The following is a 24,426-nucleotide window of genomic DNA, read 5'->3' as shown; positions in this document are numbered from 1 at the left end:
ATTCTTCTTCATACACAAAGGGTTATGCTTCCCCTATGCAGTATCGCCACTGTGTAGATGATAGCCACCTTTATCTTTTCATGATTACCTCAAATTTTCAGCTTCTAAATTCAGATAAAACTGAGTTAATCATACTTGGCCCTAAAAATATTAGAAATATGACGTCTAACCAGATAATCACTCTGGACTGCATTACCTTGGCCTCCAGCGACTGACTAGGACATGTCCTTCAGTGTGCATATTAAACAAATATGGAAAACTACTTTCTTGCATTTGTGCAACATCTCTAAAATTAAAAATATCCTGTCTCAGAGTGATGCTGAAAAACTAGTTCATGCATTCACTATTTCTAGTCTGGATTATTATAATTCATTATTGTCTGGTTGCCCTAAAAGCTTCCCGAAAAGCCTTCAGTTCATCCAAAATAAATAAGTAAAGCCTATACAAATGCAGGCCATTTACCAAAATGCTGTAGCAAGAGAGAGCAGATTCTCCCAAAAACATCCTCTCAAACAAACATTCTCCCATATCCTTATATACAATTATTTGAATTACCAGGCCCCATCTTATTATAAAGACCTCATAGACACAAAAAACCCAAATAGCGCACTTCGCTCTCAGACTGCTGGCTTACTTAGAGTAATTAAATGTAGAACATGAGGGAGAGCCTTCAGCTTTCAGGCCTCTCTTCTGCGGAACCAGCTCCTGCTTCGATTTGGGAGACCGACTCTCTCTCAACTTTTAAGATTAGACTTAAAACTTTCCTTTCTGACAAAACTTAAAAGTTAGGACTGGATCAGGTGACCATGAATCCCCTCTTAGTTATGCTGCAGTAAACGTAGTGTGTTGGGGGCTTCCCATGATATGCTCAGCATTTCTCCTTCTCTCACCCCTTGTCACTCACCATGTGTTTATCCATCTCTGCATTTAATTATGAGTTATTATTAATCTCTGGCTCGCCTCCACAACATGTCTTCTGTCCTCTCTCCCTCCCCTCGCCCTAGCCCAGATGGCTGCTCCTCCCTGAGGCTGATTTTGCCAGAAATTTCTTCCTGTTTAAAGGGAGTTTTTCCCCTCCCACTTTTGCCCAAGTGCTTGCTGATAGGGGTTGTCGTTTTGATTATATTATTATTATTATTATTTATTTGGTGTGTTGTCTGCCCTGCCCCTGTGCACATCTGTATGTAGGCAGGTATGTGTGTGTATTGCCTTTCTGCTGTGGCCAAGTTACCAGGCACCTTCAGCCCTGGGGGCGTGGCCTACTTGAGGGCTAGCCACACCCAAAGTCCTGGCCGCACACCTGCTCCTCATCTGGGCTCGTCGAGGGAGCTATTTAGATGAGCGATGGAGCTTCCACCGACGCTGGTTATTGCGTTTGACTCACGTCAGTCTTCAAGCAAGTCAAGTGTGAGTGTATGCCTGCTGGGATAGTTGTAACGGGTGCCTCTATTGTTTTCCCTCAGGAGGTGTGGGACGAGAAAGGAGCAGTGAGCACGGGGAGTGCAGGGACACTGGGGCAGAGAGGCACTACACGGGGGCTTTTGGGAAGAAGACCCTACACACGGAGTCTGGGAAACTGGGGATTTATTGTTGTTTACTTCACCACCTTGTAAATAAACACTGTTGCACTGAAGAGTCCGACGTTTGGGTCCTTTCCCCATCTCCCCGTGACACACACCATGGTGCGTGCTGCTGACAAAGTTTCTGGGCTGCCTTTCCTCATAACAGCCATCCCTCAAGAGTCTCTCCATCTAAAGCATGCATTAGGTTGGGGCAGCTGTGGCTACAACGTTAGCTTGCCTCCACCAGTGTATGATGTGAGAGTGATGAATAGTGGTATTGTAAAGCGCTTTGGGTGCCTTGAAAAGCGCTATATAAATCCAATCCATTATTATTATATTATTTTATTATCAGGATTGTAACCTCTAGTCCTCTTACTGAATCTGATCAAATTACTCCACACAATGATGGATGGGTGGTAAATAATTGCCAAAATTGATTAAAATAAGGAAATAATGAATTGCTATATCAGCTGAGATTATTTCTTTAATGACGTGTTTGAACGCTAGCCTAACTGGGTGGCCACTAAGTGCTAATGACCAATCATATGGAACTTCAGTTTTAGATATTATAGTTAACAGCAGAGGTAATTGTGGTTATTCTAAAAATAGAGAAAGTGCATCAGTCCAACCTAGTTTATTTTATATTTGGCTTTAAGCTCGTACTCCTGCTATTCATTGCCAGAAGTGGCTCTTATGCCACACACCAAAACACCACACCACTGCAAGATTTGTTTTTCTGGACATCTGAATTAATCAAAGTGATTCTGGTGTTTTTTTTTTGTTTTCTTTTTTGATATCCAGATTAAGGCTTAATGGTTGGCCTTGTGAAATATGACGTAATTTGGATGTTGCTAACTGTGTTTTGTTTGCTTGAAATAATGTGTAGAGAATAAACTGCCAGTTTCCATTATTATTGAATGCATGCCCACCGACTCTGTATCTGTGAGAGCCTAGCCTTTCCATAGCAAAGCCAGAAAAAGAGCTGCAACTACATAATCTTTGTAGAGGCTTGTCATTCTTCCATAATATGAGGGCATGGTCAGCAGAAATAAATCCTCTGAGGGCAAATGAGTAGAGACTAGTTTGAGCTGAGCTGGGTCATTTCACATCAAAGCCATATCAGAAGCTCAAAATAAATAAATTCAATTTACATTCGCTTGCTACAGTGGAACATTAAACATCTGAAATATTGTCCTTCTCTCGTGATATACACTGTGGCCATAAGGCCTGATTAGATACGCAGAGGCTAACATTTTTTCACAGCAGTTGTACATATTTGGCTTCTAGCCAGTCCAGGGCTCATATCTTGGTTAGCAGCTCCAACAGTAATACCTCCTACTTCGTACATGGATACATATGTGCTCTCTCACGCGCACACACACACACACACACACACCACACACACACACACGCGCACCACACACACACACACACGCACGCACACACACACACACATTATATACATAGTGAACACACAGATTAAGCTGAAACTTTTTTACATTGCCACTGCACTTCATCTTTTATTTTACCATTCCTCCCCATGTAGATCTGCCACATTGTACAGCCCCCAGACAACATAGCCCCTGGGATCCCTGGGACACACAAACGATGAATCGCTACCACGATAAGGTAGCGATTCAAGGAGGCGCAATTAAATTAGCAATTAAAATTCAGTAAAATTTTATTTATATAGCACCAAATCACAATAACCGTTGCCCCAAGGCACTTTATATTATAAGGTAAATACCCTACAATAAACCAGAGAGATGGATGATACAAAGAATGAAGTTAGATTAACTAGTGATTGTATTCATACCACAGATATGAATATGTCTATCTCTATATGCTAGCCCTGGAATAGATTAGCAGCCTCTTCAGGCTGTACCCCACCTTTTGCTCTATGACTGTCATAATCCTGCACTGGTTTGCCTTTTGCCATTATTCAAATAGTCCTCTCTGTTTAATGTTGCCAGCCACTTTGTGCTGTAATCAAGATTCTCTATCCAACAAAGCTTGGTTGATGTCAGGGCAGAACAGAACAAATAAATACCCTTATTGTCGAGAAAGGTGAGATCGAAAGAAATTGAAGTACCCTTGGCTTACCTCTCATTACATTGGTGAGAGGGTAAGAGGTCTTAACATCCAGTCTTTTATGTTAAAACTGACAGCTAACAACATTTATCTATATCACATTTGGCTAATAGTAAATCTAAATCTATTATCTTAATTTTAATGACAGAAAAAGAGGTCATGCTTTTGAAATCCAGTGCCTCCAGCTGTGTTCCTGCCTTTGACCTTTCTTATTTGGCCCTGCATGAAAAATCCAGCATCCAGCAAACTGAAACTCTTCAAATAAACCAGTCCTCTACAGATGATCAGTTAGCTGTTTTACAAGTTTTTGTGAGATAAAGAACACCATTCCAGCTTTAAATTTATATCAAAACACTTCTGAAAGCAAAAATAAGTCTAATCCAGCACTAGCAAGGTGAACCAATGTATGCCAGTCCATTTACCGATTTCACAGTTGCTACTGAGTGTAAATTTTGAGAAGTATTTTGGCAGTAACAGTTAGCTATTAATTAATTAACATTTGTGACTCGATCCTTGTCTGCTCCAGTCTGGATGCCAAGGTATCCTCGGGCAAGGGACTGAAGTGATGAGTTCATTGGAGTGTGAATGTTATATAGAAGACTTAGACATAGAAAAAAGTGCTATTGTGAGTGGATGAATACAGCAAGGTATGTAAGGAAAGGAAGCACTATATTAGAACCAGCCTTTTTAGTCTACTTGTCAAAATGGAAAGTGTCCGGGAAACACAGTCAGAAAAATGAGGGATTAAGTTACTGCTAATACAAACAGAACGGTTGCCTGCTGCTTTAGATTCACATTAAATCCATTGTTTTGGGAAATAAACTTTTCACACAATATACAATGTGATTCTCAATGAGCTTTGCATTTTGTGCTAATGTTTGTATAGTGCATCTAGAAAGAAAAATGTTTGTGATTCCTTCATTGTGTCATGCTGTTGGGAGACAGCATGACACAATGAGAGTGTGGAAAAGAGGAAACTCTCATGGAGTGAAATCTGGGGCATGGAGTCTAATAGACTAAGTTTCATCATCCGAGCAACATACGATGTGCTACCTTCCCCTAATAAATCTGCAGCTGTGGTTTGGAAAGGACCCATCCTACCCCCTGTGTACAGTCCCAGCAACACTCAAGCACATCTTGGTTGGTTGTAGGACTAGCTGTACTCAGGGCAGATACACATGGAGACACAACCAGGTTCTCGGGTGTCTAGCCAAGAAAGTTGAGTGCAAAAGAAAATCCATCATCACTCAACCTTTCATGAACCAAGAGGAGCGTCAGTTTTCATCAACATTTGTCCGGGGAAGGAGACAAGCTGAGGACAAGCCCCTCAACACCCAGACTTGGGCCCGCTGAAGGTTGCCAGGGATTGGCAGATGCAAGTGGACTTGGATCAGAGGCTAATTTTTCCCACAGAGATCGTAACAACAACTTTGCGACCAGACCTCGTCCTTTAGTCTAACTCCCAAAAACTTGCGTACGACCGGGCGCACCCCGTCTGGCTCTCCTCTCTCCTATCTTGTCCCTTTTGTCTTACTTCTCTCTATCACCTTTTCTATCCCTTTGAAGAAGTTAGGCTCCATTAATGGTAAAGAGGTAAGTATTATTTCTCAGTTGCAGTGAATAGATAGAAAATAAACTGTAGGAAACTAAACAGAAGAAAGAAGAAGAGAAATAACAAGTTAACATAAACCAGTGACACACTCCAAGGCCTGATCAACCCTGCAGGGCCTCCTTGGATGAGGGTGTCTAGTGATAACGGCCGAAACACCCGATGAATCTAAGGTCCACTACTGACGATGTGTCCCAAATTTTAAAATGATAATCTAGATCAGATCTCTAATCCCTAAACCTAACCAAGGAAGGAAAATGGCAGATTAGCCTGGGTAAAAGACTGAAGGTTGAGGCACACTGTCACGGACCCGGCTCTGGGGACTCGGGGTCCGTGGGCAGTGGGGACTATGACTGTTGTTGTTGTTGTTATTATTATTATTATTATTATTATTATTATTTGGTGTGTTGTCTGCACTGCCCCTGTGCACATCTGTATGTAGGCAGGTATGTGTGTGTATTGCCTTTCTGCTGTGGCCAAGTTACAGGCACCTTCAGCCCTGGGGGCGTGGCCTAACTTGAGGGCTAGCCACACCCAAAGTCCTGGCCGCACACCTGCTCCTCATCTGGGCTCGTCGAGGGAGCTATTTAGATGAGCGATGGAGCTTCCACCGACGCTGGATTATTGCGTTTGACTACACGTCAGTCTTCAAGCAAGTCAAGTGTGAGTGTATGCCTGCTGGGATAAGTTGTAACGGGTGCCTCTATTGTTTTCCCCTCAGGAGGAGTGTGGGACGAGAAGGAGCAGTGAGCACGGGGAGTGCAGGGACACTGGGGCAGAGAGCACTACACGGGGGCTTTTGGGAAGAAGACACTACACGGGAGTCTGGGAAACTGGGGATTTATTGTTGTTTACTTCACCACCTTGTAAATAAACACTGTTGCACTGAAGAGTCCGACGTTTGGGTCCTATTTCCCCATCTCCCCGTGACACACACAATGGTGCGTGCTGCTGACAAAGTTTCTGGGCTGCCTTTCCTCATAACAGCCATCCCTCAAGAGTCTCTCCATCTAAAGCAATGCATTAGATTGGGGCAGCTGTGGCTACAACTGTAGCTTGCCTCCACCAGTGTATGAATGTGAGAGTGAATGAATAGTGGTATTGTAAAGCGCTTTGGGTGCCTTGAAAAGCGCTATATAAATCCAATCCATTATTATTATTATTATTATTATTATCAGGGATTGTAACCTCTAGTCCTTCTTACTGAATCTGATCAAATTACTCACACAATGATGGGATAGGTAAATAATTGCCAAAATTGATTAAAATAAGGAAATAAACTGAATTTGCTATATCAGCTGAGATTATTTCTTTAATGACGTGTTTGAACGCTGAAGCCTAACTGGGTGGCCACTAAGTGCTAATGACCAATACATATGGAACTTCAGTTTTAGATATTATAGTTAACAGACAGAGGTAATTGTGGTTATTCTAAAATAGAGAAAGATGCATCAGTCCAACCTAGTTTATATTATATTTGGCTTTAAGCTCTAGTACTCCTGCATATTCATTGCCAGAAGTGGCTCTTATGCCACACCACCAAAACACCACACCACTGCAAGATTTGTTTTTCTGGACATCTGAATTAATCAAAGTGATTCTGGTGTTTTCTTTTTTGTTTTCTTTTTTGATATCCAGATTAAGGCTTAATGGTTGGCCTTGTGAAATATGACGTAATTTGGATGTTGCTAACTGTGTTTTGTTTGCTTGAAATAATGTGTAGAGAATAACTGCCAGTTTCCATTATTATTGAATAGCAATGCCCACCGACTCTGTATCTGTGAGAGCCTAGCTATTCCATAGCAAAGCCAGAAAAAGAGCTGCAACATACATTAATCTTTGTAGAGCTTGTCATCTCCTTCCAGTAATATGAGGGCAATGGTCAGCAGAAATAAATCCTCTGAGGGAGCAAATGAGATTAGAGACTAAGTTTGAGCTGAGCTGGGTCATTTCACATCAAAGCCATATCAGAAGCTCAAAATAAATAAATTCAATTTACATTCGCTTGCTACAGTGGAACATTAAACATCTGAAATTATTGCTCTTCTCTCGTGATCTACACTGTGGCCATAAGGCCTGATTAGATACAGCAGAGGCTAACATTTTTTCACAGCAGTTGTACATATTTGGCTTCTAGCCAGTCCAGGGCTCATATCTTGGTTTAGCAGCTCAAACAGTAATACCTCCTACTTACGTACATGGATACATATGTGCTCTCTCACGCGCGCACACACACACACACACACACACGCACACACGCACACACGCACGCACGCACACACACACACACACGCACGCACACACACACACACATATATATACATAGTGAAAACACAAGATTAAAGCTGAACTATTTTTACATTGCCACTGCACTTTCATCTTTTATTTTACCATTCATCCCCATGTAGATCTGCTACATTGTACATGAAAGAAAAATAAAAGCTGAGCATATCAGTAAAGTTTCATTAAAGTCAAAACATGATAAATGGCCATAAATTCTGGGAAGACACAGCAAAATGATGTAGCACATAGCAGCCTCGGGGACAATTTGTCTCTGTGAAAGCTCCCTACACACCAGTGTTATGATGCCACAGTGCTACCATGATGGCTCCTTTATCTCTTTTCTCATCTCCCACGAGCCTTTCAGTTCTTTAGTTTTTTGGTTGGCCTAGGTTTTAACAGCTACAGCTGACCATGCTAATGACCAGCTCAGGGAGTGAGAGGACACGACTTAAGCAGCTGCGTTTTAGCTCAAATAAGAAATACTATAAAGACCAATGCAGCACTCATTTCTATTTTTGTGAGTCACTATAGAGCTGGGCAACATCCCTCTGCACTAACAGAGTACTAGAAGCAGCTGGGGTTATAGGTTGTCATTTATTGGCCTATTTAATCTCCCTACATATTTCCTCACCTGAGGCACAGTGCTGCTCTCAACAGACAGAATCAATAACAGAGCTACTCTAAGCCATCGAGGGGTAACAATAAAACTAGCACAATTACAGTAAGATGGATCAGAATCTTTAGCAGTAGTATATTATTTATATGTTTGGATGAATTCCAGGAGGCTGTAGGAAGACAAGTCAGTGGGCAATAAAGAAACTTGTTAGTTCACTGGTCACCTGAGAGGCACTCTGGACAATGATGTGATAGTTCTTTGTAGAAATTAATGTAAATGCCAGCACAAAGTTCTAGTGGGTGGTAGTCACAGGAGGATACGGCACTGTAGTGTTTCATTGTTTTGTACTATTTCTGGTTTATTTACCTCTGTTTATACCAGTGGAATAATTGAAAAGATAGGAAGTTAGCGCCAGTGGGGTTTTTCTTCTCTTTTTACTTGCACAAAATCAGCTTTCATCAGCTTTTCGCAACTTTTTTACAGCATGAGAATTTATACAGACAAGTATAATGTGAATATTTGAACATAGTTCAAGAATTTCAGTCAGCAAGCTAACTGAAATGCAAATGAGTTATTATGGGGTTTCAGTAAGAGAATGCTGCTGCTATAAACCAATCTGATTGTATATTGCTTAAAGAAGTGTTTGAGAAAATGTAGCAGCTTAACCAAAACACCCACTTTAAAAACAATTCTCAGTTGTTAGTCAGATATCTGGACATTTGCCTCACATTAGTGTAAGTTTGCTTATTGTTTTTCTTATCTTCTTGTGGCCGCTGACAGTGGACTCGTCGCAGTGCTTGTCCTTCTAACCTCAGCATTCATCAATGTTGACCGTAAACTTTTATTAGGAAGATTACAGCATGTCGTAGGTATTAAAGGTACTGCTCCGCATGGTTTGAATTACATCTGTCATGTTAATGGGGATTCTTCTTCATACACAAAGGGTTATGCTTCCCCTATGCAGTATCGCCACTGTGTAGATGATAGCCACCTTTATCTTTTCATGATTACCTCAAATTTTCAGCTTCTAAATTCAGATAAAACTGAGTTAATCATACTTGGCCCTAAAAATATTAGAAATATGACGTCTAACCAGATAATCACTCTGGACTGCATTACCTTGGCCTCCAGCGACTGACTAGGACATGTCCTTCAGTGTGCATATTAAACAAATATGGAAAACTACTTTCTTGCATTTGTGCAACATCTCTAAAATTAAAAATATCCTGTCTCAGAGTGATGCTGAAAAACTAGTTCATGCATTCACTATTTCTAGTCTGGATTATTATAATTCATTATTGTCTGGTTGCCCTAAAAGCTTCCCGAAAAGCCTTCAGTTCATCCAAAATAAATAAGTAAAGCGCTATACAAATGCAGGCCATTTACCAAAATGCTGTAGCAAGAGAGAGCAGATTCTCCCAAAAACATCCTCTCAAACAAACATTCTCCCATATCCTTATATACAATTATTTGAATTACCAGGCCCCATCTTATTATAAAGACCTCATAGACACAAAAAACCCAAATAGCGCACTTCGCTCTCAGACTGCTGGCTTACTTAGAGTAATTAAATGTAGAACATGAGGGAGAGCCTTCAGCTTTCAGGCCTCTCTTCTGCGGAACCAGCTCCTGCTTCGATTTGGGAGACCGACTCTCTCTCAACTTTTAAGATTAGACTTAAAACTTTCCTTTCTGACAAAACTTAAAGTTAGGACTGGATCAGGTGACCATGAATCCCCTCTTAGTTATGCTGCAGTAAACGTAGTGTGTTGGGGGCTTCCCATGATATGCTCAGCATTTCTCCTTCTCTCACCCCTTGTCACTCACCATGTGTTTATCCATCTCTGCATTTAATTATGAGTTATTATTAATCTCTGGCTCGCCTCCACAACATGTCTTCTGTCCTCTCTCCCTCCCCTCGCCCTAGCCCAGATGGCTGCTCCTCCCTGAGGCTGATTTTGCCAGAAATTTCTTCCTGTTTAAAGGGAGTTTTTCCCTCCCACTTTTGCCGAAGTGCTTGCTGATAGGGGTTGTCTAATATTTGTGGTTTTATCTGTATTAATGCAGAGACAAAAAAAAACGAAACCAAGACCATATAACTGAGGGTGTGAAAACGTTTTGAAAGGTGTTAAGTGGGTTATGTGTTATAGGTTAGAGATTAATGGTGGCTTTGGAGCAGGTTCTTTTATAATGCTTGCACCACTGTCAGGAAGCACTAGTCTAAATTTCTGAAACTAAATGTCATGTCTTGCTGAAATTTCACATTTTACACCTTAATTTCATTCTCCTTTTGTGTATTTTCCGCTGTCTCTCTGTGTGTTTAACGCTCTCTGCTTCCCTGACTCTTTCACCTCTTTCTCTCCAGCCTTCGTGTTGAGCTGTGTCTTCCCCAAGCAGCCTCTCTATGGTGATGTATCAGTGAGCAGTCTCCACTCTGGAGGGCAGGCTTTCTTCTCCTGTTTGACGGGCTACAAGCTGCAAGGTTCCTCTGTGTTGACCTGCCGCAATTCTAGCACACCCTACTGGAGTGGGAAGGAACCAAAGTGCCTAGGTAACGTTTCCCAGACAAAACTCTTCGACTAGCCACAGCTGAAGACAGAAATTATACACATAACCTAATTGATTATACAGGCAATATTTTAGTTACAAAGGTTTTTTTTATAAGTATTTCATAGCATTTACACATTAACATAAGTGCAAAATTATTGTTTTTATGCATTCTATTTACATTTAATTGTATCAATAATAATAATAATGCATTTATATAGGGCTTTTCGGGACCCCTCAAAGTGCTTTACAATTCCACTATTCATTCATTCTCACACTGGTGGAGGCAGCTACAGTTGTAGCCACAGCTGCCCTGGGACAGGCTGACAGAGGCAAGGCTGCCATATCGTGCCATCGATATGGCAGCCTCTGGTCGTCACCAGTAGGCGGTAGGTGAAGTGTCTTGCCCAAGGACACAACGACCGAGACTGTCCGAGCCGGGGCTCAAACCGGCAACCTTCCGGTTACAAGACAACCTGCCAACTCTTTGAGCCACGATCGCCCCAAGTCTCAGTCTAAGTTAGTCAGAGAAAGTAATTAATAGAAGTATTGTATATGAGTTTCGAGTGGGTGGGATAGCATACAGGAACATACATACATGCCATCTATGGCCTGGAAGTTCCAGGGTCAAAATGGGATACACCGAGTGGTGGACAAGCAGAAGAAGTGGTTGTGATATATGTGGAAATAGTAACTGATAGCAACATCAGGAAGAAAGGACACATGAAGCTTGAGAAGGGCTGAGAGGTAACTGGAAAAGATGTGGAGGGTAAAGGCATCAGTGGTCTCCATGGTAATCAGAACACTCAGGCCTGTGACCTCCAAACTGGGCGAGTCTTGCCAGCAGATTTCAGGAAGGACAGAACAGCACGGTCTTAGGAACAGCTTGACGATCTAAATTCTTGATTACAGCTTGAATATTAACAAAAGCTATTTTCTCACCTACATGCAGTTGTATCAAGTCGTGTATCTACTGTTGATAGGTTTATTTCTGGGTAGAAGGTAGTTTTAATTGAAACTACTGACAGTGTGAATTACTCAGACAGACAGCGATTTTATTTCTGTCCCATGGGGTGGGGGGCTTAATTAAATGGTTTTCCTACAGAATTATTTATAATAATAATTGATGCTATTCACATTTCTTACATTTCTTGTTCATTGTAAAATGTACAAGTGTATTTAGACAGTTGTATTCTTTATGTAGTCACCTCCAGTTTGCATTGTTTCTTCTTTGGCTGCTGTTAGCACAACCCAAAAGGCTTTATTTCATCCAGACATTCACATTATTTTTCTGCAACGGAAATTTCATAATATAGTACAAACAGTACTACACTAGCTACTTGATAACAACTAACAGTATCAGGAAGTGTTGACTTACTAAAATTATTGTAACAGCACTTGACAGCAGAGCAGCAGTGGTGTGATACTAATGATGATAATCAAATTATGCAGTAGATGGATCAAATTTATGCTTTACAAGTTTACAATTTATAATGTTAAAATTAAGGGAAATATTAATAATTTTTGCTATAATAAATTTTGATGTTGGCAAATGTCTGAATGCTTTCAAATACTAAAAGCAGTCTTATTAGGCTGGTTCTTGTTTTTTTTTCATGGTCACCAGTTTGAGTTTGGTTATTAAGTTAGGGTAATAGAGAATGAGATGATGTCAGTACAAGTAAATTTGACTGAGGTTCACTACATAATGTGAAATCCACCACAGTTTAATTTGATGTTCGGTTCCATTCCTTCTTGTTTTTCAGCTGCCTGTGGAGGTTTGGTGAGGAACATCACAGTTGGTCGGATTGTCTCTCCTGGTTTTCCGAGCAACTACAGCAACAACCTAACCTGCCACTGGCTGCTGGAGGCCCCTGAGGGCCAGAGGCTCCACATCCACTTTGAGAAGGTAGCACTGGCTGAGGATGATGATCGGTAAGCTATGATTTAAGATTGTTGTAAACTGAAAACTCTTTCCTTTAACAAATTGATAATTCCAAAAACAATTACTCTAAAGCTCCTATGTGCACAAGTTTGAAGTTTCCAGTCTTACACAGTCTTAGAATGAAAGACTCCCAATCAGTATCACCTAATGCAATAAAGCAATGTAGTCCCTTTTTTGTTAGTTATTGTTACTGTTTGTTTTTTTCCTTTTTGTAATTTTTTGTTTGTCATTTCTTGCCTTATTAAATTTTAAAGAATATAGAGGATATTCCTGAAAGGTTTAATATTGTAATTACTAATCTGTTCAAATGTGAGACTCAGGTTACAGTTGGGATGTACATGTATTGTGCATGGGGTGACTTGAAAAATGCCTGCAACGCACCAGCAACGACAGGGTAGTAGCTAGTAAACTGGTATCGTAAAAACATCCTCTTAAACAAACATCCTGCCCCCTTAAATCAAACTTTTAGAAGTTCAGAAAGAAGCATGTTTACTCAACCAATACTGGGTAGTTACCCCAAACATGTATTTGGTCGTACGACATTAAGATCGTTCAATCCTCCCTGGTACCACACATGCCCATGTCTGGAGGACTGTTGTGCATACCCTTTTTAGTTATGTTAATATTGGCGATGGTGAGAAGTGTTATAGTTGGGTTTTAATATGTTTGGCCATCCAATTAAGGTAAATTACATGACAAAATCCTCTATCCAGAGCACCCCCACCCATTTTCCGCCTCTGCCTCATCATATCTGCAGCACATGTATGCTTGAAGGGCTTATGCTGAAGAGTTCAGTTCTGACCTGAAGCTTCTTCTGACCTGAAGAAGCTTCTCGGATGAGAGGTGAAACGTCTTCAAGCAACTTAAAGAAGTCCAGACGCTTTTCTTTTCAAGCTCCTTAAACACTTCAGATTGTTAGAAAATATGAGCTATTTGCTGGCTGGTGTAACTGTCTCATGGCTCACACCCTGTTAACTTTGATGTACTACTTTCCTCTTTACTTCAGCACAGTCCTTAACTTATGTTCAATCATGAGGCCTCTTATCTTTGTACCTTCTGCTTTGTCCCTGAAGACTCCACAGAATAACATCAGGATGTCAGTGCAGCGCATACCGGTGACAGCTGAGTGTCATTTTAGCAGCATGGGGCTGCAATTAAGGGCCAGTGAATAGAGTAACCATGGGGGAGAAATTAGCTGAGTAATCCATTCTGTCTGCCAGACAATAGTGGCTCCAGGCTGCTCTTATACTCATGCTACAGATGGAGACCTCACAGATACGAAGGGATATCTGGACAGCTCTAGAAACAAAAGGAAAAGATTTAGGTGAAGTGGTGATTTGGAAAGGTTAACTGACAAATGTGCAAAAGGTGTTCATTTAATGCACCAAGGTTTGTTGGCTTTTAAAAGGCCAGAAATAGACTGGTACTTCCAGTATACTGTATAGCACCTTTCTACTCAGTTTGATTGAACAAAGTGCGTTCTACTGGTCTCATTCACACGATCACACACACATTCATACAGCGCACCCCCCCCCCCGCCCTTTTTAAAACTAACATCAATTCACACAGTCACATGGAGGGACAACTCGCAATTCAGTATCTTGCCCAAGAATACTTTCCCTCATGGGCTGGAGGAGCCACTGATTCATCTGCCGATTGATAGATAGATGCTCTATCATATAACCCTCTAGTTTATTATTTATTTAACTAGTTAGTTATTATATAACCTAAGTATATAAATACTAGTGTTTATTCAACAACAAAAAATCTAAGATCTGTCATTTAAGACCATTTACTCACTATTTCATAGTGTTCAGCTGCACTTCATGAAACTTGCTATGATGTATCCCATGTAGCTATGTACTTACTTTTTCCAATAAACCAATGGAAAATGACAAATATTGGTGATTTATCATTGATACTACAGTACACAAGCCCACAGATATTATATACTGACAGAAAATGACTTCAGTTAATTAATCAGTCTTAATTAACCGTTCTTTCTTGTTTATAGGTTTTTAGAGGTTAGCTAATCAATGTACTCAAAATGCTCCCTTGATATTCTATTTAACAGATTACAAATGTAGAGTTTGCTGATTTACTTTTGTTATAGCAAAAAATTACAGCCAGTTGTTATCTGGAAGGCAAGAAAAATTGTTATGAATGCATTAACACTCAAAATGTTGCATGATTTATAGGTAATGGCATGAAAAACTATAGCCAGTGTTTTTAGGGTTTTTACCCGTCTAGAGAATATGAGTATGAATATGAGTCTATGTGAATAGAAACAATAAAAATAAAAAGTTATTTTCAACTGCTCCCTTACCCATGTTTTGAACACTGGATGCTCTTCCTGACACAACGCAAAGGGCGTCTCCTCCTGAGACTGAACTGGATATTATTTGTTTATTAGGCACATCTCTAACCCATTACATTATGAAGTAACCAACAGGAACATTAAGAAAAAATATAAATATACACATATTTTATAATAGTTTATTGATTTTATTTAACACTTTAGTGCTCTGATACACCTTTTTCTTTTAACTGAGAAGAATAAGACAACCACAAGATTGCTGCTGGTGGAGGGCTGTGACGTGCATCAACATCAAATCTGTGTGTGTGTTCTATGTGTGTATATGCCTTCATACATGGTAATTAATGATTGGGTGACACACAGTGTTGGGAAGGTTACTTTTAAAATGTATTCCACTACAGATTACAGATTACATGCCCCAAAATGTACAGGGTGGGCCATTTATATGGATACACCGTAATAAAATGGGAATGGTTGGTGATATTAAAGTCCTGTTTGTGGCACATTAGTATATGTGAGGGGCAAACTCCTCAAGATGGGTGGTGACCATGGTGGCCATTTAGAAGTCGGCCATCTTGGATACAACTTGTTTTTCCAATAGGAAGAGGGCCATGTGACACATCAAACTTATTGGTAATGTCACAAGAAAAACAATGGTGTGCTTGGTTTCAACGTAACTTTATTCTTTCATGAGTTATTTACAAGTTTCTGACCACTTATAAAATGTGTTCAATGTGCTGCCCATTGTGTTGGATTGTCAATGCAACCCTCTTCTCCCACTCTTCACACACTGATAGCAACACCGCAGGAGAAATGCCAGCACAGGCATCCAGTATCTGTAGTTTCAGGAGCTGCACATCTCGTATCTTCACACCATAGACAATTGCCTTCAGATGACCCCAAAGATAAAAGTCTAAGGGGGTCAGATCGGGAGACCTTGGGGGCCATTCAACTGGCCCACGATGACCAATCCACTTTCCAGGAAACTGTTCATCTAGGAATGCTCGGACCTGGCACCCATAATGTGGTGGTGCACCATCCTGCTGGAAAAACTCAGGGAACGTGCCAGCTTCAGTGCATAAAGAAGGAAACACATCATCATGTAGCAATTTCAAATATCCAGTGGCCTTGAGGTTTCCACTGGTGAAGAATGGACCCACTATCGTTGTACCCCATATACCACACCAAACCATCACTTTTGTTGGTCCAACAGTCTTGGAGGGATCCATCCAATGTGGGTTAGTGTCAGACCGATAGCGGTGGTTTTGTTTGTTAACTTCACCATTCACATAAAAGTTTGCCTCATCACTGAACAAAATCTTCTGCGTGAACTGAGGGTCCTGTTCCAATTTTTGTTTTGCCCATTCTGCAAATCCTGTGCGCTGATCTGGGTCATCCTCGTTGAGATGCTGCAGCAGCTGGAGTTTGTAAGGGTGCCATTTGTGAGTAGCTAATATCCGCCGAAGGGATGTTCGACTAATGCCACTCTCCAGTGACATGCGGCGAGTGCTACGCTGTGGGCTCTTGCTGAATGAAGCTAGGACAGCCACTGATGTTTCTTCATTAGTGACAGTTTTCTTGCGTCCACATTTTGGCAAATCCAACACTGAACCAGTTTCACGAAACTTAGCAAGCAGTTTGCTGACTGTAGCATGGGAGATGGGTGGTCTCGTAGGGTGTCTTGCATTGAAATCTGCTGCAATGACCCGGTTACTGCGTTCACCAGATATCAACACAATTTCTATCCGCTCATCACGTGTTAACCTCTTCGACATGTCAATGGCTGTGAACAAAGAGAAACTTGTAAATAACTGATGAAAGAATAAAGTTACGTTGAAACCAAGCACACCATTGTTGTTCTTGTGACATTACCAATAAGTCTGATGTGTCACATGGCCCTCTTCCTATTGAAAAAACAAAAGTTGTATCCAAGATGGCCGACTTCTAAATGGCCACCATGGTCACCACCCATCTTGAGGAGTTTGCCCCCTCACATATACTAATGTGCCACAAACAGGACTTTAATATCACCAACCATTCCCATTTTATTACGGTGTATCCATATAAATGGCCCACTCTGTATTTTGTAGCATATGGCCAGAGGGGCCGATGGCGCGACATGGCAGCCTCCCTTCTGTCAGTCTGCCCCAGGGCAGCTGTGGCTACAACCGTAGCTTGCCTCCACCAGTGTGTGAATGCGAGAGTGAATGAATAGTGGCATTGTAAAGCGCTTTGGGTGCCTTGAAAAGTGCTATATAAATCCAATCCAATATTATATTCCGTTACGTTACTCAATGAGAGTAACGTATTCTGAATACTTTGGATTACTTAATATATTATCAAGCTTTTTACAACTACATGAATGTACTATTGCTGTGTGATTTGTTGCTATTACTGAAGGTCACTCATCATACCAATACCAACTAGATTTTTAAATCTTAATATAAAATGAGTAACAGTAGGGTGGACATTAGGTAAGGCTGCACTTTTTGCAGTGATCTCGTATAGAAAACTATTCCGCACGTATATAAAACAGGTCCACGGCTCCGAACCGTAGTAAAGGGACCTCTGGCTAATACGTCGGGTTCCGTTTCGGGCTTGTAGCCGAAAACTAGCTTTACTTTGTTGCCTGGGTCAACTTTGCTAGCGAGAGACAGAGAGAGGCGTTGAAAGGCTGCTCCAACGGAGCTTATTGTTTCGGAGGAAAACACGAACACAGTGTACAGTCGAGTCTTAATAGCTTACTTACAACTGGGCTACACTGCCCATGAGGCTACATTCTATAGGGCTATGCCTGTAATACTCTGCCTATTGCCTTCATATTAAAAAAAATTTAATAATAATTTTAAAAAATATTTCTTCACGTCGTTTTGCGGGCTGCAAGTAGAGGTGACATGGGCCGCGAGATTGAGACCCAGATTCAGCCAGTCGCTGACTATAAATGATTTTTTTTATGTTAGTTCTTCTAAATTACTTTTGAGTGTCTGAAAATAGGGAGTATGTATGAAAATGCAATATTGTTCTTAAACCCTCTGAATTAAAAGAAAAGTCAGATGTTTGATTTAAACAACTGGAGGTGTACAAAGGCAAATTGAAAAGAAAAATGCTGTAAATATCTGTTTATAATTTGCTGTACATATGTTTAAACATGCAACTGATATTTTCTTTTAATTTCCAAAGTAGCCTAAATAGATCATTCAAATATGTTACGTTAATCAGTATTTTATACTCAATTGTAGGCAAGGATGCAAACAGATAAAGAACAGCCAGTAGGAGTCAAAAAGTTCCATTCTGTTAAATAAGATACCCTGTAAATAAAATTTTGTTCACTGTCTTCCAGGCTCCTGATCAAGAATGGCAACAGCATAAATGCAGCCGTACTGTATGATTCCTATGAGGTGGAGTATTTGCCTAATGAAGGGCTCCTTAGCACATCTAGGCAGCTCTTCATTGAGCTTACTACAGATGCCACAGGAACATCGACTGGCATAGCCATTAGGTATCAAGGTAAGAATTATGCATGATGAGTTGGATAGCACTTTCTACAGCCTGATAATAAAGTGGTAATAGTAGGGTAACAATAAAGAAACAAGAATGTACTAATGTGGTCATTTCTTCTTATTATTATTTATAATTATTGTTTCCATTTACGGTGACCAGTGGTTAGCACTGTTGCCGCACAGCAAGAATGTCGTGAGTTCAATTCCACCATCAGGCCGGGGTCTTTCTGTGTAGAGTTTGCATGTTCTCCCCATGTTTGCGTGGGTTCTCCCCGGGTATTCCGGCTTCCTCCCACAGTCCAAAGACATGCAGTTAGTGGGGATAGGTTAATTGATCAATCTAAATTGCCCATATGTGTGAATGCGTGAGTGGATGTGAGTGCAAATGGTTGTCTGTCCCTGTGTTAGCCCGGCGACAGATTGGCGACCTATCCAGGGTGTACCCCGCCTCTCGCCCTATGACAGCTGGGATAGGCTCCAGCGTCCCCCGCGACCCTGAAAAGCGAATGGATGGATGTTTCCATTTAATATCATATTAATAACATTAAATTAAACTAAAAAAGGTTGTGATTAAAATCTGGAAACACAACAAAGTGGCAATTTAAAGAAATCCACACTCACTATTGCCCTAATTAACTTAATTTAATCTAAACCCACAATAAACCAAAATATCAGTCCACTTTTTTTGTTTTTATTTTGGCCGCCATTGAATCTGCGTGAAATGGGGAACTACTGACTGACAGACCTTTAATCTAGGACTGCGCTCTTTTGGACAGAGATCTCGGATGTTGTTCCTGAGATCTGCTGGAGCCACTCGCCTAGCTTGGGTGTTACTGCACAAAGTGCTCAGATTACCACTGGGACCATTCTTACCTTCACCCTCCACATCTTCTCAAGTTTTTCCCTCAACCCTTGGTACTTCTCCAGCTTCTCATGTTCCTTCTTCCTGATGTTGTTGTCACTGGTCATTGCTACATCTGTCACTACAGCCATCTTCTACTGCTTGTCTACCACTACTATGTACGTTAGCGATGTTGTTATGTTGGTTAGCCATCACCAGTTTGTCCGTCTGTATCTGGAAGTCCCACAGGATCTTAGCCCAGTCATTCTCAACCACCCAAGGTCCCATTTTGACCTCGGGACTTCCAAGGGGTGTTCAGCACAGATGTTTCTGTACACTATGCCGGCCGCTTGGCTACGGTGTTCCACGTATATCCTGCCTGCTAAGCATCATGCACCCTGCTGTTTTATGCTGGATTATCTCAGGGCATCTTTACACAGCCTGAACCTGGGGTCTTGCCTGGTGTGGTAGGCCATTGCCTCTATGGATCTTGTACTTAGAGCTTGTTCCTGTGCTGCCCTGATTAGTGCTTCTGTGCTGTCTTTCAGTCCAGCTTTGTCCAGCCATCAGTAGGATTTTTGGATGTCAGTCACTTCCTCTATTTGCCGGTGGTACATGCAGGGGCCTGTCCTATGATGGCTTCTCCTCTTCATTTTTGGGTTTCTGCTGGCTGAGTTATTCACTGAGCATGCAATATTAAAACCAATCTTTTAATGGCTAAGGAAGCCCAAAAAGATTTAACAAACAAATTGGTTGACAAACAATTGGTTGTTTTTTTTGTTTGTTTGTTTGTTTGTTTGGCTGATTTAAGACACGGGTCAAAACCTACAAGTAACCACAGAATACATAGATGAAGGTAAAATTTAAAATATGGTTCATAGCTTTACTGAACTAAATATAATATTTTTCACTATTTTGCATCAGTCTTTAAACATTTTTTGTTATGAAGCTTGACTATCTGTTAACTAATGTTTTCTTTTCTGTGTTTCACTTGAAAAAAGAGACCTTGAAATAAATCTAGTGAAAGATGCAATATGATTTTAACAAAATCACATTTTTAAGAAAATATAAACAAAATACATTTGATCTCAGAATCAGAATATTTTAATAATCCCTAGGAAAATGATGTAGAAAAGAAAGCTATTAATACAGATGAACACTCATCTGAGTGAAGAGTAAAGGACAAACAAATTAGTAAGAAAAAAGTTAAACTAAAGAGAAAAAGCAGCAACTGAAACAGGCTGCGTGCTGGTTGACACATGCACACTCTAAAAGATGGATTTTGAACATAAATATATACGGGCAACCATAAACAATTGTTTATTATTTATTAATGGAGCGTCTAACTCTGGCACGGTGGAACAGTGGTTAGCACTGTTGCCGCACAGCAAGAAGGTCCTGAGTTCAATTCCACCATCAGGCCGGGGTCTTTCTGTGTGGAGTTTTCATCATCTTCTCCCCGTGTTTGCGTGGGTTCCCTCCGGGTACTGCGGCTTCCTCCCACAGTCCAAAGACATGCAGCTTGTGGGGATAGGTTAATTGATCAATCCAAATTGCCCATATGTGTGAATGTGAGTGTGAATGGTTGTCTGTCTCTGTGTGTTAGCCCTGTGACAGACTGGTGACCTGTCAAGGGTGTACCCCTCCTCTCGCCCTATGACTGCTGGGATAGGCTCCAGCATCCCCTGCGACCCTGAAAAGGATAAGCGGAAGTGAATAGATGGATGGATTCTAACTCCTTCCTACAACTATTTTTGTAACATAACTTCCATCTCTCTAGCTTTTGCAGCGGGTCACTGCTATGAACCCTTTGTGAAGTACGGTAACATGACCAGCACTGACAACACCTGGTCAGTAGGAGCTGTGGTGGAGTTTGCCTGTGACCCGGGGTATACTCTGGAACAGGGATCTGTCACCATTGAATGCATGGATCCTAACAATCCACAGTGGAATGAGACTGAGCCTGCTTGCAGAGGTTTGTATGCCTGATTCATTGACATGCATCTTTGGATTACTTGTGCTTCTTTCTTGTCATCTTCTACATTTTTGCAACAATTTTGTCCATTTTGAGTCACTTTCCCCTTGATACACCCATCTTAACACTTAGGATTGAACTCAGAGGTAGAGCAGATCATCTACTGATCGGAAGGTTGGTGGTTTGATCCCTGGCTCCCCCAGTCTGCGTGCCAAATATCCCTGGACAAGATATGAATGTGTCTGAATGTTAGCTAGTAAGCACTTAAAACATAGTGAATGTGGCATGTTGTAAAAAGCACTATATAAGAATGAGTCTCGGGGGGCTCACTGACTTCTTTGGCCCCAGGATGACAGATAATTAAACACTGACTCTCAGCAATACAAAACTGACAGCAGACTTCATTTCTTTAATTGTTTGTATTACAAAATTCTTTGTTCTGTTTCTATATTTAGTGAGATCACGCATCCAATTTGCTTGTTACACACCCCAAAACAAAGGGACAGAGCGATCTCTGATGATGACTTAGAGATTTAAACTGTAAACATGTTTTTTTTTTGTGTGTTTGTGTTCCAGCTGTGTGCAGTGGTGAGATCACAGACTCAGCTGGTGTGGTGCTCTCTCCCAACTGGCCTGAATCCTATGATAAAGGCCAGGACTGTATCTGGGGAATCCACGTTGAGGAGGACAAGAGGATCATGCTAGATATTCAAGTGTACGTATCCATCTTCCACATGTTCAATCTATTTCACTCCGTTAGCCTTTGATGAGCATAAAACCGCATTACTAAAGCAGCATCTAATCATCACAAAACTTGCTTTATCTCCTTTGCTGATACATACAGCAGTCCCAGGCTTCAAACACATCCACAGAAACAGTATGACACTAACAAAGCGCTACCTCACCATGACTAGTAAAACACATTAAAAACACAACAGGCAGCTAATGAACGAATGCTCAGCTTGTGAATGAGATGTGTAAATGGCACACAGACAAAGGTTAATTAGGTGCAGTGGAGAAAACTAATTATATCAGGGATTTGTTTAGGAGCCCTCCCCCAATCCCCAACCCTGCACTCTTGTAATGGCTGCTGTGTGGAGTACAGGGTGCAAGTGTACAGCATGAGAGTGTTTGTTTCCTGAGATTGTGGTGCCAAGGTGAAGACACAGAACAGCACACCCTGCTTTGTCAGGGCCTGATAAGTCAGTCAGCCATAGAAAATCATTTGCCATTTGCAAGCAAATTAAGGGGGGCTCATTTGCATCGGATGCATCTTAAGCTCCGCTTTTCTCTCTCTCTCTGAGCACCACCTGTGTTGTACTTTGAGAAATACTGATTAATGGCTTCTTCTGGATTTTGAGAGGGAGTTTGCAAACATCAGTAAATATTGCTGCTGAGCAGGTGATGTAAAAGTCAAACTTCCCTGGCAGCCAAATCTGTGTTTTAAGAATAAAGTTACTATAAAGCATGGACCTGAAACACGTGTTCTCCATAATATGACACGGGCTACATGTGAGAACTCAAAGGAGGATTCTGTTTCCCTCATGTCTTCTGTTCTTTCTCTGAGGTCTTGGTTTAGCTGTCTGGCATATTACAATCTGGTCTAAAGTCTGGACATAGTATAAAGTCAGAAAGGCACCGAATGACCCAATGTAGTTACTCACTTCTGCTATTTTAGCTACATGTGAGATCATCATTCTGATGATTCTGATTTGATTTATTACTGCTGTTGAAATTAAAAGCTTGATTCTTCACTGATCTGGTTCTCTAATTCATAATCCAATACCGGCTTAAAACTTTCTCCTACTCTTTCTATATTGCCATCAGGGAAATTGATAAAAAATCATTGTTTTAACACTGTTAATGGTCAAAAACTCCACATGATCCTTTAATATTCTCTCAGGAAAGGTGGCAGGATTAAAACATATGACATTAAATGCAACATCAGCTATTTTAAATTTGCTTTGTTCAATTGTTGGAAGCTACAATAAGAAATATCATCACAACAGATTGAATGTTACTAGAATGAAGTAAATGTCATAAGCAGATAGCTGTCAAAACCCCTGTTGCTCCCCCGCTTTCCTGAAGAATCATCACTGTGGTTTCTACTGTATTTTGTCACTTTTAGGATGATAATTAGGCATTTAGACTTTCTCAGGCACATTGTTACATGTGTCAGTGTCAGTGAACGGGAATAATCTGTGAAAAATCTGTAGCTCAAACTAAAGGTGTCAGCACATACTGTGGTCCAGATTTCCAGAGAATGGTCATGGGATTTAACCAAAACAGAGATGTCCATGGAACTAACATCTAATCTAGCACAACCCCCCCCATCTGAACGCATGCCAGCAGGTGCCTGAGCATTTATATCAGGTTTATCAATAGCAGTTGTTCTCCCTAAGCTTATCTCTGGTGTACAGAGATAAATGAGGCCTTTAACATGGTCCCTGGGTATTGGTTCCTCACATTGCGCACCTGTGCACATGTGTACATATACATATCACCAGCTCCATCTTTCTGATGGAGGGGGAGATATTATCAATAAATGAGTTTCATGGATGGCTTTCAAATGAAAGAGGAGGAAGTACAAGTGTGATTAAAGAGAACTGAAGGAAGTAAAATGAATAATATCACACAGACTCTTGTCCTCTCTTTCTGTAGGGGAACTTAAAACTGTTGTAACTTTATCTCATCAGTGTTTGATGCCGAGTGATGACTTATCTTTATATGATTATCAGCCTGTGTTTGATAATGATGTCCTACATTAAAGCTTCTTGTACAATTAGGCGTGATTCAAACTATTCCACACTATAAGGTTGTCTCCTTGTCCATCCTTGCTCCCAGTTGTCCACTAGTCCAGTACTCTACAGTGTCAAAGAGCAACACTTCAATTAGAATTTAATTTAGCAGCAGGGAGGCGTGTGTGTGTGTGTGTGTGTGTGTGTGTGTGTGTGTGTGTGTGTGTGTGTGTGTGTGTACTCTTCCCACCAGTACAATCAATGTGTTGTTGGTTTGGAGAAAAAAAACTTGAACCAGAGTTCAAGTTGATGTCTCAGGATGTTACAGCAGAACTGTATTAAACAGTTTGACTTGAGGGGACAAATTCAAAATGACTACCATGTGAATGAGCACACATGGTTGCA

The 24,426-nt window shown here is 40.9% G+C and overlaps 1 protein-coding gene across 1 annotated transcript in view; it reads left to right on the top strand.

Moving 5' to 3' along the window:
• Nucleotides 1–24,426, top strand: part of sez6b (seizure related 6 homolog b) — a gene marked incomplete at its 5' end in the record, with an annotated part of 82,712 nt that overhangs the window by 33,658 nt on the left and 24,628 nt on the right. Inside the window, 5 exons of the mRNA XM_040006383.1 lie at nucleotides 10,527–10,712; nucleotides 12,472–12,640; nucleotides 18,308–18,474; nucleotides 21,089–21,283; nucleotides 21,860–21,998. Of these exons, the coding sequence (XP_039862317.1) occupies nucleotides 10,527–10,712; nucleotides 12,472–12,640; nucleotides 18,308–18,474; nucleotides 21,089–21,283; nucleotides 21,860–21,998 (856 nt within the window). The remainder of the gene's footprint in view (nucleotides 1–10,526; nucleotides 10,713–12,471; nucleotides 12,641–18,307; nucleotides 18,475–21,088; nucleotides 21,284–21,859; nucleotides 21,999–24,426) is intronic.

The sequence above is a fragment of the Simochromis diagramma genome, unplaced genomic scaffold (genome assembly GCF_900408965.1).
Source record: "Simochromis diagramma unplaced genomic scaffold, fSimDia1.1 OVJJ01000024.1, whole genome shotgun sequence".
Classification (NCBI taxonomy): domain Eukaryota; kingdom Metazoa; phylum Chordata; class Actinopteri; order Cichliformes; family Cichlidae; genus Simochromis; species Simochromis diagramma.
This window is presented reverse-complemented; position numbering and strand designations above follow the sequence as displayed.